Below are 18527 nucleotides of genomic sequence, written 5' to 3'. Positions count from 1 at the left end.
ATTCGCTTTCTTTTGGTTAGGAAAAAAATGGGGAAGGAAGAGGAAGAAAGAAAAATATTAATTAAAAAAATAAAAGAGAAATGACATATCCCGTCCAGGTGGGAAAATTGACGGGTTTAAAGGATAGAGCCAAAACCCGCGACCGGGTGCCACAAACCGAACGTCAAGCTCCCAAAAATCAACACGCTAATCCAATCACGACCGTCCATCACGTGATTTGGGCAGAAGAGCTAGAGCTCTGCTCTCCGGCGAATAATCTCACGTGGGCTCCACCCCCCACCATTTTTAAAATTAAACATTCGAAAAATTTGAAAATGGGTCCAAATCCAATCCAACCGAGAAGAAGATCGACCAGACTGGCGTTAAACTGAAATCACCCACCAACCGTACTCTCTCTGATCCAACTTCTCAACGTCACTGAAACCATAAACCAAAACCACTCCGTCGATCTTGAATCACAGCAGATTCAGAGCCCAAAGCCCGAAGGTAGTTCCTCACCAATTTCATTTCTTTTTCTAGGGTTTCGCTTCCAATTATTTTGGGGATCGAGGCGCATCATCCAGTTTTATTTATTGTTTTGAATTTAGTGGTTACAGTTGAAGTCGAAGGTCATGGCTCGTATAAAGCCACAGGCGCTGTTAATTCAGAGCAAAAAGAAGAAGGGCCCAACTCGAATCAGTATCACTACCATAGTTATGTGCAATTTAATCATCGCTTTGATCGCCTTGTCCTTAGTTGCCACTTATCGCTATTGGTCTAGAAGGTAGCATTTCTTTTTTCTATCTGTTGTAGTTTTCATATCCTTCGTGATTTTTGAATTGTAGTGCCAATTTGGATGATTTCAGCCTCTTATTTTGTTGTGCGCTTATTTGCTCGTAGGTCGCTGGACCAATCTGGGTCGGACTTATCTACTCTAGAGGTATTTATGTGAAATGAGTTTTTTCTTTCTTTCTTTTTCATTTGTGTAATTATTAATCTTCCTGTTTTGCAGTAATTATGAGTAAATGCATATTTGACTAAACTTATTAATCTTTATTGTCTAGGATATTGGTGGGTTAGTAAAGAAGTACGATCTTCCCGGTTATGCTGTAAGTGTCTTTGTTGCCAACTTGCTTTTTTGTGTTAATGTGAACTGCAACTGCGACTGCTAGAACTACGAGGGTGTGCTTTTGGTTGTGGTGGTGTGGTTAAATTAGTTATGACGTCAATGTTTATCGATCAGTTTATGGCTCTGAATGAGCACATTGAGCAGTGTTTTGCTTTGTGTTTTAGATTTTATCTTGTTATATTTGGAATACACAAATAATCGAGCAACTATTACTACCGTGCAAGAAGTCACTTCATGTAATCGGAAGCAAATTTCCACGCCAGTTTTGAGAGTTTTACAGAAGGTTCATTTATGGGAAAATTTAATGCATAAGGATTGCTGCTCTGGTTTCGTTTGGAGACATTTTATTCCTATTTTTCTGCTGATGTTTATGTTTAGTGGTTTAATTCGATGTAACACCTAACACTCCTATCTGCTTCTCTATATTGTTAGTTATTCACTCTCTTTCTTCTCCCCTCCCGTGTTTTTTTATTATATAGATTCTAAATACGTCAAAAGGTCCTATCACAGTGGAACTTTTCAAGGATGGTTCTCCAGAGGTTGTGGATAGATTTCTTGACTTATGGTGAGTATTCAACAGTGCATATAAATCTTACATACATACATGCTCTAGTTATCGAAAATCATCTCTCTCTCTCTCTCTCTCTCTCTCTCTCTCTCTCTCTCTATTTGAGTCCTTTTTCTTAAAGATTGAGAGAACAAAGTCAAAATTAGGGGATGGGGTGGATCTTAGTGCATAGCTGTTACCAAATTACCAATAGCCAAACCAACAATAAGTTTCCATTAATTTGGGTTCTTATTGAATTTCCTTGTAATAAAAGTTCTCTATCCTATGTGTTAATCATTTAGATATTCTTATATTTTTATAAGCCATTGTCATATATTTTGTTGTAGCTCCTTTGTGAAAGGGTTCACCAACGAGTGAAAGGGTTCTGTGTTATTCTAGAAGCTTGGTGATGCAGATACCTGGTTGACTTATATCTTGACAACATTTAAGTCCTAAACGTAGGCTTGATTAGTACAGTAATTGCAAATAAAATCAGAACTTTGACAATTGGAAAGCATCCAACGTACTGACTAGCAGTAACATCTACAAATAGACGTGCTTGGTTTGTGTGTTTGGTAATATTGTGTTATGCTCGCAAGACACTTCTAAGTCATTAGTTTTGCAGTCAAAAGGGGCACTTTCAGGGGATGCCCTTCAGTCATGTGATCAAACACTATGTTATTAAAGGGGGAGGTTCCCAAGGACTTGGAGCAGCTGAAGATTGGATATCAAAAGGGAAGCTTCGTAGTCAACTAGTTATGAGGTTAGCTTTAAAAAAAAATTGAATTGGTTGGTATTTCATCCATTGTCACAAAACTGATAGCTTTATTCCTACCTGTGAGAAACATGAAGACCAAAGCATGAAGCTTTTATGCTTGGAACTACAAAGAATAGACTAGATGACAAAGGATTTGAGCTTGTTATCACAACTGCACCAATACCAGATTTAAATGATAAGCTGATTGTGTTTGGACGGGTCATTAAGGGAGAGGATGTGGTGCAGGTATATATATTTTTGCATCTTGAGTAATATTTTGTTATGCCTAGACTTGGATAATATCTAATGTATAATTCTTTGCATATGATCTTCCATTCAGGAAATTGAAGAGGTCGATACAGATGAACATTATCGGCCTAAATCTTCTGTAGGGATCACTGGCGTGATTCTGAAACGTGAGATTTAAGGGCAATTCAATACAATCTAATGTGAAGTATTCCTGCATAGTATAGTTGCTGGTTTGAGTATTTTCTTGCCGGACTACCCTTGCAATGTACAACAGTACATCTTAGGTTTCAGATTTTCCCCGCCAATTTTCTCTTCTTCTACTCTCTTGATTTGGTTTGTGATTTAGTGGGGGAGGGGGGAGTTTTGATACTCATTTTAGGTGTAGGTTCCACATCTGGGGTGGACAAAATACGACAATTAAGCTAATTTGATATGCACTTTTGTTGTCGCAATCATTGTGTTATGATTATTTGATATGATTCATTTTGTTCTTTTTATGGCATTTCCACTCTTAAAATTATTCTTAGACAATGTCATGGATTGTTGTCGCCATCACAGAATCATGGAGGTTAAGGTTTCGATTTGCACAGTTTGGTAACCGAGTTGATATTTCATCTTGTTAGATGTCTGAATGGGTTACCTTATACTTCCAAACGATTTCCCAGCTTCTTGCTTTGCCCCTTTTATTTTATGTTTATCCAAAACGTGCAAACTAATTAATAAAGTTAATTATGTCTAAAACCTAATTTTTCTTTTATTTTATGTCATCCACGTGCTTGCCTAAAAGTCTTGGTTGAAATTTCTCTCATGTAATTGGATTTGGTGATCAACTTTGTTTATGCATCTATGGGGGAGAAAGAAGGGGCTTTTATTTTTTTTTATTTTTTATAATCACAATTGGTCCTTGAACTTTTTAAAAGTCTTCATTTTAGTCTTTCAAATCTCAAAGCAATTCATGACTCATGAGGTCCTTCATCTTTTGGTATGCACATTAATTTGGTTTTACTGTTTCATTCTGACAAAATTTTCACTAAAATTAATAAAATGTCATTACGTGACCAATTTTAAACAAGAATTTTCATCAAAATTTAGCTTATCATAAAACCTCATATTATTGCTCAACGAAGGCATCTGCTCTCCATTTTAGGGTTAGTCTTGTTAAGCAAAATTAGTGAGTTGTACTTTGTGTCATGGGTGGATAAGTTGTATTATGACACAAACATACCTTTAAAGTTGGCCACGTGCTATCACATTACCCCACACTATCAATTGGGAGATTCGTTATTATACCCAATAAAATAGTCCAAATTATAAAACAAATATCTATAAGAAATGGATTTTAAAAATACACCCAAAACTCATTTATAACATAACAAAAAGGCTTTTAACTTTTTATAAATTACAAAATTGCTATTGATTTTTTAAAACAAACCCAACTCCAAAACCTCATAAAAAAGCCCAAAACACTCAATAGAGCATCAAAGTAATAAATCAAAATTAAATTCAATAGGGTCAGCTGTCATTTTTTGGGTTTGTTTATAAAAATTAAATGGTGTAAGGTTTGTATATATTATTAGTACTAAGAATGGGCATATGACTATATATCTCTTATCAATTTTTACAAAGATCTTCAACTAAATGCGACAAGAGTGATCAAATTTATGTGTGGACCAAAAGATTAAGGACTACATTATAGAGTCATTCTATAGTGAGGGCCTTATATATAGTTCTTAGATGAGATCCTATTTCTGAAGCGTTGAATCAAACTAACAACTTTAATCCAACGACTAAACAATTTAATTAAACGGTTAAAAAATAAGATCTCACAAAAGGGCCTCACTATAGAATACTTGCTGCATTGCCAGGCACATACTAATCATTAAGTATTCGGCCCAGTCCACCACCGGTGCTCAATTTTCAAAACCCGCGCCAAAAAGCTGTACGAGTTCTCTTCCCTCCCCTTTAAAATCCCAAAATGTGTATTATATTGTTACACAGTGCAGATTGGTAGGGCTTGTGAACTCCGTGGAAATGAACTCGCTCGACTCGGTCATGGACATTGATCAGCCAAAAAATCAAGAAGATCCGTTTCTCAAATTCATTGATTACGCGAGGTTCGCTCTCTCGCCTGAACCAGACGAAAATTTGGATCCGAATGAAAACGGGGCGGAAACCAGTACTGGACCCAGCTGGAACTGGATAGCCTCTCGGATTCTCAAGACTTGTAGGGCCTACTCCAGCGGCGTCACTGCCGCGATTCTACTCTCTGATATATCTCAGGTACCGTTTTTAATCAAATTCGTCTCTGTTTGGTTGCTGAGAAAATGTGAGAAAATAAAAGAAAGGAACCTGATTTGAATTGTGTTGGTTTTTGCTAGGCGTGGAGTGAGCAACATAGGGACAGGCCTCCAAAGAAAATGCCGGAATGTTTGAAGCAGTCGAGAAAGAAGTACAAGAGAAGGAAGCTTCCGAACACCGTGACCATTGACTCCATTTATGAAAAGAATTTCTTGTCTTTGAATAGTGTTTTGGAAGCCGTAATTGTGGAAGCTTTTGTTCTCCCAGGTAGACTTTCATTTTGAAAATTTGGAGCTTTAACGTAATTGTTATTTTCTTTATCGGTGATATTAATTGCTTCTCTTTTCTCAGGTACCAGCATCTCTATGCTTTCCTTAGGAGATTATTGGAGCTCCAATACTATTGACATTTATCTCCACCAAAGGTATATGTTGTTCTTGGTGTGTGTTGCTTTTATGTGTATTTACAACTACATTTAAGTTTCTTCTGAAACCAATAGCATGAGATTTTATCTGTGCAGATACTGTGACTTGACTCGTAATGGACTTCTCAAGAAAGGGAGGGAGATCTTTCTCACTGGGTGCTATCTTCGTCCTGCAACTAAAGGAGGATCCGCTTATATGCGGCTGTTGCCAACAGAATATCTGACCATATTGTTAGATGAGGTAATTTTCAGATTTGACTACTACCCGCCTTGAGATTAGGAAAAGGATTTGGGGTGTGTCTTTTTACTTTTCTTCTTACAAGTCTTTTTTGCTTTCATTAACGTAGGCTGAAGATGGTGATTTAATGCTGATAGGAACTAAGTTTTGTTCAGATCCATTCTGTTCAATTTCTCTTGATGCCGCTTATAAAGACGTTTGTTATTCGTTGTATGCAAGGTAAGATAAATTGTTTCTAATAACAAATTTTAAGTAGGCGAGATATTTTATAAATATTAATTATTTTCGGATGTCCTAATGAGGTGGGGATGTGATAATCAACTGAGATCCTATAAACATGATATATCATATGGATGTGTCTTGAAATTAGAAGTTCATAACTGGAATAATGCTGATTAGTGAGGTTGAATTTTCCCTGGGGTTGAAGTGGTTACCTTGCTTTCCCTATTTATGTGTAGAATTGAAATTATTGGGCCACTGGAAGTACATGGTACTTTACAGAGTAAACAAATTACTCTTGTTGACAATGATGGTGTGAAGCTACAATTTCTGCTGTGGGGTGATCAGGTTGTCTTGGCCAATCTTTTGAGGTAAACTCTAGAACCATTTTTCATTTTTTAGATACTTTCTTCCATTGTATGTTCATAGTTCAATTTCTTCAGCGTGGGAAGTATGCTTGCACTGGATAGACCATATATCGCTAGTTCCGTAGACAGAGGTATTGAAACGAGTAATGAAGTTTGCCTTGAATTTGGTAGTACAACGCAATTGTTTTTGGTGCCTCTGATTCAACATGAAGAGCAAGTAAGTCATATATCACAGTTTGGATAATTGGGTTATCATTTAAGATATGGAGTTAAGTTTCTGTATAAATCAGGTATCTGTAGCACTGACACCAAATCAATATCAAGGGTCAAGACTGCAGAGCACAATAGATCCCAGTCAGGCTCCACAAGTTTCTCAAGTTTCCTTGCCCTGTGATTCACATGGGTCCATTGACTTCAGTAGTTATCCTTTTCAAGTGAGTTTCCTTCCATTACACTTCCTTATTGTGTGCACACTATTTAGTAATGTCTATAATTTAATTTGTGTTAGAAGCTATGAGTACCATGATTCTAAAGGGATGCATTATCATTAATTTCTTGAATATGGATTATTGATTGAATTTTGAAGCTTTGAGCACCAGAGAATCAACTTATGCACTGATTCCATGAACATCTGTCCAAGTCATATTATGTAGTAGGTTATTGTCATTCTTCAGCAATCACGCACTAATGCCCTTATGCAATTATTTAAAAAATTCCTTTCTTATCTACTTGCTATGCAATCATCCAAGTTTGTGTGAAATCAACTGCCTGAATGATTCATACCCGAGTCTCCTGTTAGCATTTGCATATCGTTGTTTTTATTAATATCTCTTACTCCTGTGAAGTTTGCAGTCATTTGTGACTGACCTTCATGACAAGATGACTGGTGTCAGCCTTTACGGTGTTGTTACCAATATTACCAGAGAAAGAAGTACCACAGAAGCTATCTTCTCCTTGAGAGTTGAAGATGCCACTGGAGCAATTTGGGCAAAGTTACATTTTGTGAAGAGTTGGTAAGGATAATAAGTTAATTTGGTACAATTGGTTTTATGACCCATTCCCCGACTATAAATTTCACATTTTTAATAATATTTTTAATAATATAATTTTGCTTCAAAATGTGTATTTCCTAGGTCATTAAGAAGATTAAGCATTGGTCACACAGTGTACATATCAGGCCTGACATGCTCTATGACAAAGTGGAGGGGGTGAGCTTATTCAAGCATTTTCAATTAGTCATTTTCTAATGTCAATACGTGGGTGGTTCAAGCAAGTTCCAATGTTCTCGACCAGTCATTTTCAGTTATAGTTCAGATACTTTCTGGTTTGTTCCTAGTTATGTGGTTTGTAAGTCTGATTTGGAATTTATAAGGGTTCCACGAAAACATTTTTTGCTTGACAGCCTGGAAGCATTATGGTTCGAGAATACTGCTGGAGCTTCTTTCTTCAACCTCAGTTCCTTGCCAGCGTTGCTAAACTCATCTTGTCTTCATAAATTGTCAAGCCTCTCTGATCTATCAAGCCAGACTAGCTGTATGCAGGTATGGGTTTCCAATAGATTTTTGTTGTGAACAGTTATCATGATAAAATCATTTGTCTGTTTCTTCCATGATTCCTTTATCTATGCTTCTGCTTTTTATGCTGTAATCTAATATGTTCACTTGCAAAAGGGAAAAAAAGAAAGAAGTTATCATGTTCCGCTTCTCTCTGGATGTGCAAACGTTTGCCACTTTATCATAACCCTGTTTCCAAAATATTATTTAGAATTGAGGAAGAATAGTAGGCCTGATTTTTTGTGTGCTCCTGACAGCTTACACGCACCCAATCACTCACACATACCTAGTAAAACAATAATCCTGAAATCAAAAGGAATTATACTGCTGCAACTTTATGGCACAGAATTACCATGTCTTCCTTCTCTGCAAGTTTGTCTGTCACGATGTGTATTGTGGTAAAACTCTCTTTCGCATTCGTTTTGGTGGAAAGTGTGGGGGAGGGCATGAAGGAGCCATGTTTTCTATTCCTTGCAATAGGTGTTGTGCTTTTATATCAGTTATCTACTACACTGGATATGTCTCGCATTTTATAGCCTGTAAGTTGGGATATCTGTTCTTCTATAATTATATACTATCATGTGGACAGATAGTTCAGGTTTGGCTGAAAATGAAGATGGTTCATGTCAGTAAAAGATTTTCGCATGCCATATGTGGCCATTTTGTTACCGAGCAGCCCAATGATGTTCTGGAATGCAGCTTCTGTAACACCAGTTGTGGTGCTGAAGTTATCCATACTTTCTACCTGAAAATTACTCTTGCAGACGAGAGTGGGGAAGTTTCTGCATGGTGCACTGGTCACACTGCTACAGAGTTGCTGCAAATATCTCCTGATGAATTCTTTGAACTGCCTGAGGTAATATATGAAATCAACTGATTTTTCTAGCTACATGGAAGTAGGTCAAAATGAATGCATGTACAATTTAGACGTTATCATTAGCCATATTACAATCTAATTATGAGGATCTCCGTTGTGTTGCTTAATTTTTTAGATCTGCAACGGTATTTTGCTGCGAAGATGCTTCTACTTGTTTGTGTATTTCATGTCCTTTTTAGTCTAACTTTTGATTTGTATTCCAGGATGATCAAGCTATGTATCCTACTTCATTGGAGAAACAGAGATTCACGGTTGCAATTGTTAATTGTAAGCAGCAGGGCTGTGGACCCAATGATGCTCTTCGTATGCTAGAGACTGAAGGGATCTCATGGGAGATAACTGGAGCATTGAAGAGTGAATAATGATGGCTTGCAAATGTAATACTCAGTAGGCAGCTCAAATTATTATTTATGCGTAAAAAAAAAAAAAAAAGGTAAAATATATGGTTTATCAGTCCAGATACAGTAGAAATTCATATTTCATTCGAACAAAACAAATCCAGTAGTGATTTACAACTTTAAATCCTATTATTCAATGTTTTGATCACAACTCCAATCAACAGCAGCATTTGAAAAAAAAAAAAATTATAAATAAAAAAACCCCCAATCATCCACAAAAGAATCATAAGGACACTCCTCTCGGACTCCATAACAATGATGAGATGAAATGTACTGAAAACGTTGGCAACAGTTAAAAAGGAGCAGGCTTGCCAGTCCTGACTTGAGATGAATTTGAAAAGCCAAGTCTCCAAGTTCCTTGCATTGCTTCTTAATAATTGATTTATCTGCAATCCCAATCTCCAAGCCCTATGGCCAACAGACGAACCACAGCTACCAAATCATCAGGCCTAGTACCGTCCTCAGCATAACTGGAATATTTGGGATTTGGAGAGCAATTGGATAGCAATTGGGAGTTTCCTTGGGTTTAGGGTGTAGGGTTTTTGCGCTTCTTGGCGGCGACTCGAGTGCCGGACATGACAGCGTTGAAGGCAGATGGGCGAGAGCACATGGCGGTGGCGGGATTGGGGGAGAGGGAAGTCAGAGAAAGTGGTTTGAGTTTTTTGGTTATTTTTGGCGGGACAAAATATAGGGAGTCCAGCGAGGAAAATAATGCAATAAATAAAACAAATAATAAGTGGCTGTGTGCTAGGGTTTTAGGGGTTCAGGGTTTTTTTGTTTTTTTGTTTTTGTTTTGGTCAAAAGGGATTCAGGGTTTATGAGGGGTTTTTGTCACATTTTTAGCATTTCAAGCTCGGGACTTTTTCAGACCAAAAACAAAAGCTCGAGACTTTTATACATCGGAGCCATCCAAAGCTCCTTATCATTTCGTTACCAATGGAGGTTCCCTATCACTAGCAAGCAAAACCCTAGGAGAATTTCCCCTCTTAACTTCCAGGGTTTATAGTCAATGGAGGATTTCGACGATGATTTCGGGGAGCTATATGCTGGTGTTGAACCGCAAGCCAACTCAGCCATCAATGGCGTTCCGAACTTTGCTCACCTTTACACAGAGCCAGAAGAAGATATAAATGATGATGATGATGATCACAAGGCGAAGAACGCTAGGCCTGGTTCTGAGGAGCAATTTGTCTCTGATTCTAAGAAACCCGATTCTGTCTGCGAGGAGTTGGGTGAGAAAGTTTCTGGTTTGGAGGCGAATGAAGACTACAGTGGAAGTGACAGTGAGGATGACTTGAAAATAGTTTTGAATTATGAGGACTGTGAGGGTCAAATGTTTCCAGTTGCAGGCCGAGGGAGCATGAAGAATGATGAGGATGAGGGTGATGATGGTTTTGTGGCTACAAAAGAGTACAAGGTATTCTAATTGTGCCAGACAAATTTAATTTTAAAATTTTCTGAACTAATTTGAAACCAGTAATTTTCATTCATTGGTTAGTTATAGAAACTTAAGTATTCAGGAGAAAGATGACAGTGCCCTGTAAAATAAATATATAATTGGAATGTTTCCGGTTACAGAACTGAATATGGATAGATGATGAATACTATGTTTGATTTTCTAAGTATTTCCACTCCAACACTGATATTTTTCGATGCGAAATGTTATGTTTCTTTAGCTGTTGTCTTGTTGCCTACTACTTTTCTAACTGAGAGATGCTTGCTGATTTGTGCAGTATGTAAGGACTCAAGGATATACTTGTCCAAGCAATGGAAAAGCCAATGAGGCTGTGGGCTTGGTGTCTTCCATGTTGGTTAGAGGAGACCATGATAATAATAATATGCGCAATCAACGTAAGGGGTCAAGCTCTCACATTGCTTGTGTTCGTGATACACCCCATCCCGTGCTGACTCCAAATAGATATGGTTTCAGGCTTCCTTGGTATAGGTTAGTAAATTACAAACAAAATTAAATCTGCACAAACCCAATTTCTGTAATGGTTAACCCGTCGATATGTCAAGTTTCATGAAATCGAATACCAAAAAAGACAACAACAAAATTGAGAAGAACTCTGGCTCTGTAGAGAATACTAGAATTTATCTTTTTCTCAATAAATTTTTTTAGAGTAGTACTGTCCAAAGTTTGACACAAAGCATCCTTATTTTCTTTCTTCCAGGACCATACTTGATGTAAATGTTGAATCATTTGAGGAGAAGCCATGGAGGTATCCTGGAGTTGATTTAACAGATTACTTCAACTTTGGTTTGAATGAGGACAGTTGGAAACAGTACTGCAACTCCCTGGTAAATGAAATGGTGCCTTACTTATCATCGAAAACAAATTTATCATATAAAAAAATTTCTCTAGGCTAGTCTTCTAGATCCCATTTGGATGTTATGGCAGGTTTAAATGGTCTGGCCTTATGACCAAACGGGTTCTCAATGGTTTTCTTTGACACAGCAATTTGTAAATACAATCCTAATAATAATGCATTGCAGGAACAACTTCGGCTGACATCCATGCAGTTCGGGATCCCTGTCCCAGGCTCCTCAAAACTCTTTCAGGTTATTTATTTAAATCTTTTGGGATTCTTAATATATCACCACAACCGTTCAAATTTTTGGTGTTTACATGTCCACCCGTATCTTGCTTACTAGGCTAAAGAAGCTGGATCTGAGTATGATAAATTTGCTCAGGAAACTATTTCTAAAGATATGAATCATGCTGGCCCAAGGAAACATGGTCCTCCATCAAGATTTTTTGATTCCAGAGTGAGACAGTTGGAACTAGTATGTCAGAATTTAATACTATTCTGTGATTATTGTATTCAGAAACTAGTTTGAGATAATTATAACTTGTTGGCTTTTGATGTTTCAGCCGAAAGGCAGAGCAATTCAGATTGAAGATAGTATTATTGAACGCCAACCATCTTTTGATAGTAGGCATCCACGTAGTTTAGATTCTGATGTTGTGATACAGGTGTGTTGTCACTTTGAATTGTCTTGTGGAATTTTTGCTTCTACCTTATATTATGCTATTAATAATCAGTGTCACATGATTGGGTAGATTACTGTGCAGGGCCCCACTGAGGAAACCTCTGATTCTGGTGAGGCACAGGGCTGTACAAATGGGACTGTACATGAGGCATCTGCAATTGGGAAATTTGTTATTCCCTCTTCTAATTTTGCCAAAGAAGACAATTTATCTGTACGAAGTCTCAAAGGAAACTCGAGAAGATTAGACAGGTCTGTATTCTTGTTTGATGTAGGGCCCTAAATATTCCAGTTATTATAAAATTTCTTATGGCACATGTAATGCATATATCTTTCCTTGATATCATCAGGTGTTCCCAGCAGATCAGTCCCATGGCAATAGATTCTGATAATCACAGAAATAACCAGGCCTTTGATCAGGACGGGTATGACCATAAGCAAGTGAATGCTATCTCATTGGAAACCATTGAAATTGAAAATCAAACAACAGAGAGTGTTGGCAGGAATGCTGTCTGTGCTGATCAAAGCATGATGGAAGCACAATTATCACTTGGTGATGATGTTCAACTTAGCCCCACTTCATCCTGTTTTGTAAGTGATTCTGAAGCATCCAATAATAGTGATCATTTTGATCCAGAAGATATCCATACTCCTGTAAGGTCAACAGTGAATCCACACATTGAACTATGCAAGTCTGTCAGATCATCTTGTAAGAACTCGAAAGGCGTAGTCATCAAGAGAAAAGTAGTTGATGTCAAAGATTATCCTGCACGTGGAAGTCCTGCTCCAAAGAAGCGCAAGCATCAGGATAGGAGGCTTGACAGTGTTGTTGAACCAAATGTTCACAGAAAAGATGATCATGATGCATCCCCCACCTTGGAAACAGATGACCTGTATGACAAGGATCACTATGTGAATTCTCGCAGACAGAAAAAAAGGCTGCAAGATTTCAGCTGTAGTCACAGAGAAGATATTTCAGATTATAAAGAATCAAGCCATTATGGTATTAGATATACTGATAACCATGTTCAGACAGCTAATACAAATTATTGGAATAGAAAAGGTAGTCAGAAGTTCCAAGACATGCTAGATCCATATGTCAGCAAAACCTGGAATGAAAGGGAGTATTCTTGTGAAGAGCGGGATGCAGATTGGCATCATTTTGGAAGAACACAATTCACTAAGGAGAGGAGTCCTCTCACCAACAGGGAGTCCAGGGGGTTGCATTCTAGGTACTCCTCCCACACTGCTGAAGAAAGGGATGCTCCATGTAGAAGGAATAGCAGCAAACTGCAGAAAATACCAAACCCTAGTGGTGGTTTTAATTATAAATGCGAAGATGACTTTGTGGGAGAAAAATTTGGGAGATGCGTCTCATTCACTGATCAAAAAAGGAAATTTCCACAGGTTAGGAGAGAATTAAAAAACTCTAGGGGAAGGGGTGGACATGTTGACGGTCCCGTTTTGTATTGGGATGATTCATGCTCTGGGAAAACTAAAGATCAATATTGCAGACACGGAGAAAATCGTTATTTGTCCCATCAGTCTTACACAGCTGATGAAGAAAGGTGGAATGACTCCCTATCACCAAGAAATGATGTTTCCTACTCAAGAGCAACTGATGAAAGATATTGGAGGCATGCGAGAAAAATATACTCTGCTGAAGCCAAAGAGAGTAACTGGTTTGATAGTCATAATACTGATGAAATTGATGATATCATTTATCCTAATGATCATTTAAGGTGGAGAAGATCTAACTGGCGATCTGAAGTGCTGCACTGGACAGAGGATCAGTTAACTGTCAGGGATCATGGTGACAAATTGTATTCTAAGAAGGGATCTGTTTCTTATCAGAAATATGTAAGGAATGAAACATTTCATGTTAAATCTTGTTCTTCTCATGATGCTATGCATATTGATGATATGCTACCAGAGCAACATAGATTGAAAATGATGAGAAAACGAAGTAGTGCTAAGTGTATGAATAGAAGTTCTATGATGGGTAAGCATGAGCAGACGATCATGAGGTGCAGAGATTCGACTGACTTGATTGTTGGGGAAGGCAAGGTAAAGTTAAGGGAACAAAGGATGAAACCTATTATCACTGTACTTGTATATATGAGTGCTCGACATGAGTTCAACAAGCCTTATTTATTCTTTTCAATTCTATCCTGTTGCATGTTTTCCGTTTCTCCTTTTCCTTTTTATATAATATTTTCACTTTCCCCTCGCCAGGTAATGTGTTTTGTGAAGCTCTTTAACAATTTCTACTTCGTTTATATGTTCTTGAGTGTTAAGAGTTATATTTAGATCAACATAAGGCCTTATTAGGTCCAGGGTGTGAAGCATGTAATGAGGGGGAAAATGTTCCCTGTCGATCATCGATCCATTAATTTAAGTTCTTCTAGCATCGCCCCTAGTAGCGGAGTTGGTTCATTCACCTTCTGCTGCATGTGTTGAATCATCTACTTTACCCATTTAGTGATTGATATATTATATATGAGTGACATTTCCTTGTGACTATACACTGCAGTCCTCTGGAAGATGCTCCAAAGGCAGAACTTTGATGCGCAATGATAGGCGTGAAAATATGGACCTAGAGATTGGTGGGGCACGGACAACTTTAGTGGGTTCTAGTGAATCTGAGAAAAGGGCAGTCCAATTTAGCATCCCAAAAGTTCGACGCAACCAAAACAATGAGAACAGGCTTGAAGTGTTTCCAGTTACAGGTCAAAATGATGATTTGGATATGGAGGATGGCCAGATTGGAACAGAAGAACTGACCACAGCACATCCCGTACAGAGAAAACATGCTTCTGAATATGCAGCACCAGCTCACAATGTAAAAAGGAGACCGTTTAATAATGGGAGTGCTTCCCATGGGAATAAGGTTGTAGAAGGATATGACAACCAAAGGATTCTTGAGACAATGGCAAAAATGGAGAAACGTGGGGAGCGCTTTAAGGAGTCAATCACCTTGAAAAAAGAGCCGGACAAATTGTCCAAGCCTGAGGTTGATCTTCTAGCTGAAACCGCTGAAACAAAGCAACATAGGCCAGCCCGAAAGAGGCGGTGGGGCGGTTTATAGGTTGTTTAAGAGCAATGACATGTCTTTTTTTTGTTTTTCTATATATAGATTTTTATTATAGTAGTCTCAGATTTGATCTCATGGCTTGAAGTCTTCCTCAGAGTGACTTAAGCTATTTGAGGCAGATCAATAAAAGCTTAAACACAGCAGTTTGAGATATAGAATCAGGTTAGAGTTTTTGTTATTTTTCCCTTCTTTCAGAGAAATTGGAGGAAAGATTTGATATTCAAGTGACCTATTACCTATTCCTACCTGCAAAAGACTTCATTGCGATAACAATCTTCAATGCAGATTCAAGTTTGAGAAATAAGGGTGCTTGTGTTGCAGCAAATGGACAAGAATCATGCTCAAGAAGATTGGTTGAATTTGTACCATTTTTGCCAGAATTCGGACTCATTTAATTCACTCATATCCTGGTGTTGCCTGTATGCATATTTTTTTATCCGGTTTTTTAAAAGAAAATTATAATATTGATATGGTATACGAGTCAACTGATTTGACTGCATATTTTATTCTGTCCAAAAATCTCCGAAATTGTTGTGAGCTTCTGTCCTGATATACTGAGGCTTCGGATTGAATAGATTATTTTTGGTCTGATAAACTATCTGATCTTGATGAACTACCAATAAGGAGCTTCCACATGGCATAACAACCCGCCCTCTCTAGAACCACAAAAGAAAAAGAAGCAAAAAAAACAAGAGTGAAAACGTGGCAAAGTGTACGCCAATTATCCTCTCAATTGAAGGAAAAATGTCCTTCGGTGAATGACCGTTAGTTTTGAGTACGCTCTATTCAATTGACTAAAATATCCTCTCCAAATGAGAGCATTTATGAAAAATGTTTTACTTGTTATAAAATAAACTGGGATATGTGCGAATTTTAAGCTGTACGTAAAGTAGATGAGACACAGCATTTAACGAGGTTCGGCTATGCCTACGTCCTCGGAGAGCAGCAGCAATAACTTTTTCACTATATAAAATAATAGGGCTACAACTTTAGAGTTTACAATATGTGTGGCTCACTTAATTTTCTCTCTTGGAGAATTTCTCTCTGCTCTCTTTCCTCTCTACTCACTCACCCTCTTTCTTCCTTCTCTTCCTTTTCTCTGCCTGACTCTCATTCTTCTCTCAATTGGAGGTGTCTATGCAAAGGCACAATAATGTCTTATTTATAGGCTAAGGAAATGATGCCCGTGAATGTGCAATAAACTCATGCACCAAAGTCTACAAACAAATAGTAAGTGGGCTCCACTACTTTATACTTTACAACACTCCCCCTTGGAGACCACAAATAATATGTCAGTTGCTTCATCAGACTTTGCTTGGAGAAAACCTAGTGAGGTAGAAAACTGATGGAAGGAAGAAAGAAGAGTACAACAATCTGTATAGCATACTTCTGGATGCTCCCCCTGATTAATATCTCCCCCTGATGTCTTCATGACTATCTTTTGGAGTGAGAATCTTTCGGAGTGAGTGGAGGATGTAGCCATTAACAATTCTCGTAGTTGAGTAAGTAAATATATTTCCAGTGAGCTATCTCTATGTAAATCATAGAAATTTTTAGATTCTGCATATCTAACAACACTTGGGCTATTTGTAAGTTTACTTGAAAAGAATATGCCCGTATATGGTTTTATGCAGAGATAGCATCAAATATGTCTTACATCATCCCAAAATGATGGTGATGGAGTTGAGCCCTATCTGGAAAATATGATGTCCGGTCCAATATACTTCCGAAAAATCCTTAAAGTGTCCAACGGATAATCCTCATAAAAATGCTTCAATACTTTCTTAGTATAAGCAAGAATCTCATTGGCATAATGCTCGATCTTTAAGTCAAGACAAATATTTCTTGAACTCTTCAGAAGCTTTAATGTGTTGCAAACACATTATAATCAATATACTCACTGAGGCAATTTATGCACATTAACATTGAGTACAGATTTTGTGCTTCAGGCACATGTCATTCAGGGACTTGCTTCATGCAATTTCAATCCTTTCAAGGATTTTGTTTAAAGGGATTAAACTTTATGACACATTATATAGCTTTAACCCAGCTATTTATACATCTTTAGGGAATCGCTTCTGGCAATATGCTCCGTGCATTTAATAACCCTTAAAGATAACATGTTGGTCTCCGTAAATGTGCAATAAAGGGGCACAATTGAATCTATAAATATGGAGAAAACCCAACATTCCTTGTTTATGCCAAAAACATTGTGTCATACAAAGTAGGTATATTCCCTTTTATTCCGAACACCCAAGTATAACTTTCAATATTAACAAATTTTGGGGTTCGTATTGTGGGTTTGTTCTTTCACGTTCATTCTTATCTATAATGGAATTACCTCATTCCATTTTGGCCAATGATATTGTCGACATTTAATAATTGAACGTGGTTCCAATCAACACAGCCAATTGATGATTTGAGTAGCTACTCCAAAATCAAAATTTGTCATTCATCAATTCATGATCCCACCATTCTCATGTGCATGCACATGCATCAATTATAAGCATTTCTTTGCCTTTGGGTACCCAAGCCACTTCAGGGGGCTTTTATTATGTGAGAATGTGGATTATAACCTCCAATGGAGCGTTATTTTATAGTAGGGCATGGATAATCTCCATTTAGGGAGTTGGAACATTTAGAACCCATATATCTGTCATGCTGCAGGCATGCCACAGATTAATACATACATGTCAATTAATTTCTGGGACTTTAACCCATATTATGGGACTTTAACCCATATAATTTGCTACGCATTAGGCGTGCACAATATCAATATTGACATGTTAAAGGATTGTCCTTTTGGGACTTCAATCCATATCATTTGCTACGCAACAGACGTGCATCATATTGATCACTGCTATACCCATATTTTGTTCTTATGGGACTTTAATCTGTGCAGTGTATTATCAATGTATCCAACTTGCAATCTGTAAAATTTGCATTAATAATTCATGGATACATACAAGCCATTCTTTTTGAATGGACTTATCTCCCCATTTGGTTACCTTTCAAGATAAAATATCAAATAAGTATATAAGCATAAAATAACACAAGTATTGCTTACATCCTTAGGTGGGAGAAACTTTTCTCAAGTATCATTCAAGCTTGTATCGGCCCAGTAAATGTAGTGCTTGATGATCTAGTTATATCCTGCAAGAGCAAAATCACAATTCTTTTCTCTGTCAAAAACAAATAACTCTCAGAGTTAGGATCACTTCATGGATTCTTTCTTCAGATGTTCATTCTAAAGAAATAAAATCTCTTATGAACAGAGAGTTACAAAAAGAGAAAAAATGCAAAAAATTGTGATATTGATTGCAAGATAAGGTAAGCAATCAAGGAAGGAAGCTGGTGGGAGCAGACAACAAGCTCAGTAATCAAGGAAGGAAGCTGGTGGGAGCAG

General features: G+C 37.5%; 3 protein-coding genes across 9 annotated transcripts; all 3 read left to right on the top strand.

Annotated features, from left to right (window-relative positions):
• The first annotated feature begins 218 nt into the window (after positions 1-218).
• LOC117616133 (peptidyl-prolyl cis-trans isomerase CYP21-4) lies at positions 219-3163 on the top strand. 2 transcript variants are annotated; one of them, XM_034345352.1, is made up of 8 exons: positions 219-486; positions 588-763; positions 880-919; positions 1044-1088; positions 1588-1673; positions 2281-2418; positions 2508-2658; positions 2753-3163. In XM_034345352.1, exons 2-8 carry the CDS (start codon positions 612-614, stop codon positions 2837-2839), a joined length of 699 nt encoding a protein of 232 aa, XP_034201243.1. In that variant the 5' UTR covers positions 219-486; positions 588-611; the 3' UTR covers positions 2840-3163. The 2 variants fall into 2 exon arrangements, with proteins under 2 accessions (XP_034201243.1, XP_034201244.1); XM_034345353.1 differs by having other exon boundaries at positions 225-486; positions 597-763.
• A 1372-nt stretch (positions 3164-4535) lies between these two features.
• On the top strand, positions 4536-9109 carry LOC117615001. 2 transcript variants are annotated; one of them, XM_034343960.1, is made up of 13 exons: positions 4536-4941; positions 5040-5226; positions 5311-5383; positions 5480-5624; positions 5731-5840; positions 6080-6211; positions 6284-6425; positions 6499-6642; positions 7061-7221; positions 7342-7416; positions 7611-7749; positions 8351-8617; positions 8842-9109. In XM_034343960.1, the coding sequence occupies exons 1-13, from the start codon at positions 4693-4695 to the stop codon at positions 8998-9000; spliced, it is 1983 nt and encodes a 660-aa protein (XP_034199851.1). In that variant the 5' UTR covers positions 4536-4692; the 3' UTR covers positions 9001-9109. The 2 variants fall into 2 exon arrangements, with proteins under 2 accessions (XP_034199851.1, XP_034199850.1); XM_034343959.1 differs by having other exon boundaries at positions 7581-7749.
• Positions 9110-9803: 694 nt separating this feature from the next.
• On the top strand, positions 9804-15610 carry LOC117621482 (FIP1[III]-like protein). 5 transcript variants are annotated; one of them, XM_034352016.1, is made up of 9 exons: positions 9804-10453; positions 10770-10981; positions 11211-11337; positions 11533-11598; positions 11731-11823; positions 11912-12013; positions 12101-12279; positions 12378-14094; positions 14561-15610. In XM_034352016.1, exons 1-9 carry the CDS (start codon positions 10046-10048, stop codon positions 15113-15115), a joined length of 3459 nt encoding a protein of 1152 aa, XP_034207907.1. In that variant the 5' UTR covers positions 9804-10045; the 3' UTR covers positions 15116-15610. The 5 variants fall into 5 exon arrangements, with proteins under 5 accessions (XP_034207907.1, XP_034207898.1, XP_034207889.1 ...); XM_034352007.1 differs by having other exon boundaries at positions 11692-11805; XM_034351998.1 differs by having other exon boundaries at positions 11692-11823; positions 12113-12279.
• Positions 15611-18527: the final 2917 nt, after the last annotated feature.

Source organism: Prunus dulcis, chromosome 1 (assembly GCF_902201215.1).
Source record: "Prunus dulcis chromosome 1, ALMONDv2, whole genome shotgun sequence".
Lineage (NCBI taxonomy): Eukaryota > Viridiplantae > Streptophyta > Magnoliopsida > Rosales > Rosaceae > Prunus > Prunus dulcis.
Note: the sequence above shows the minus strand (reverse complement) of the source record. Positions and strands in the feature narration are given on the sequence as shown.

What these genes read in the sequence shown, in the direction of transcription:
- LOC117616133 (XM_034345352.1), top strand. Translation starts at nt 612, where the DNA reads ATGGCTCGTATAAAGCCACAGGCGCTGTTAATTCAGAGCAAAAAGAAG. An exon ending in TATCGCTATTGGTCTAGAAG is followed by an intron (nt 764 to 879) that starts GTAGCATTTCTT and finishes ATTTGCTCGTAG; the next exon opens with GTCGCTGGACCAATCTGGGT. An exon ending in CGGACTTATCTACTCTAGAG is followed by an intron (nt 920 to 1,043) that starts GTATTTATGTGA and finishes TTTATTGTCTAG; the next exon opens with GATATTGGTGGGTTAGTAAA.
- LOC117615001 (XM_034343959.1), top strand. Translation starts at nt 4,693, where the DNA reads ATGAACTCGCTCGACTCGGTCATGGACATTGATCAGCCAAAAAATCAA. An exon ending in GACATTTATCTCCACCAAAG is followed by an intron (nt 5,384 to 5,479) that starts GTATATGTTGTT and finishes TTATCTGTGCAG; the next exon opens with ATACTGTGACTTGACTCGTA. An exon ending in AATTCTTTGAACTGCCTGAG is followed by an intron (nt 8,618 to 8,841) that starts GTAATATATGAA and finishes TTTGTATTCCAG; the next exon opens with GATGATCAAGCTATGTATCC.
- LOC117621482 (XM_034351988.1), top strand. Translation starts at nt 10,046, where the DNA reads ATGGAGGATTTCGACGATGATTTCGGGGAGCTATATGCTGGTGTTGAA. An exon ending in AACAGTACTGCAACTCCCTG is followed by an intron (nt 11,338 to 11,532) that starts GTAAATGAAATG and finishes AATGCATTGCAG; the next exon opens with GAACAACTTCGGCTGACATC. An exon ending in GCTCCTCAAAACTCTTTCAG is followed by an intron (nt 11,599 to 11,691) that starts GTTATTTATTTA and finishes CTTGCTTACTAG; the next exon opens with GCTAAAGAAGCTGGATCTGA.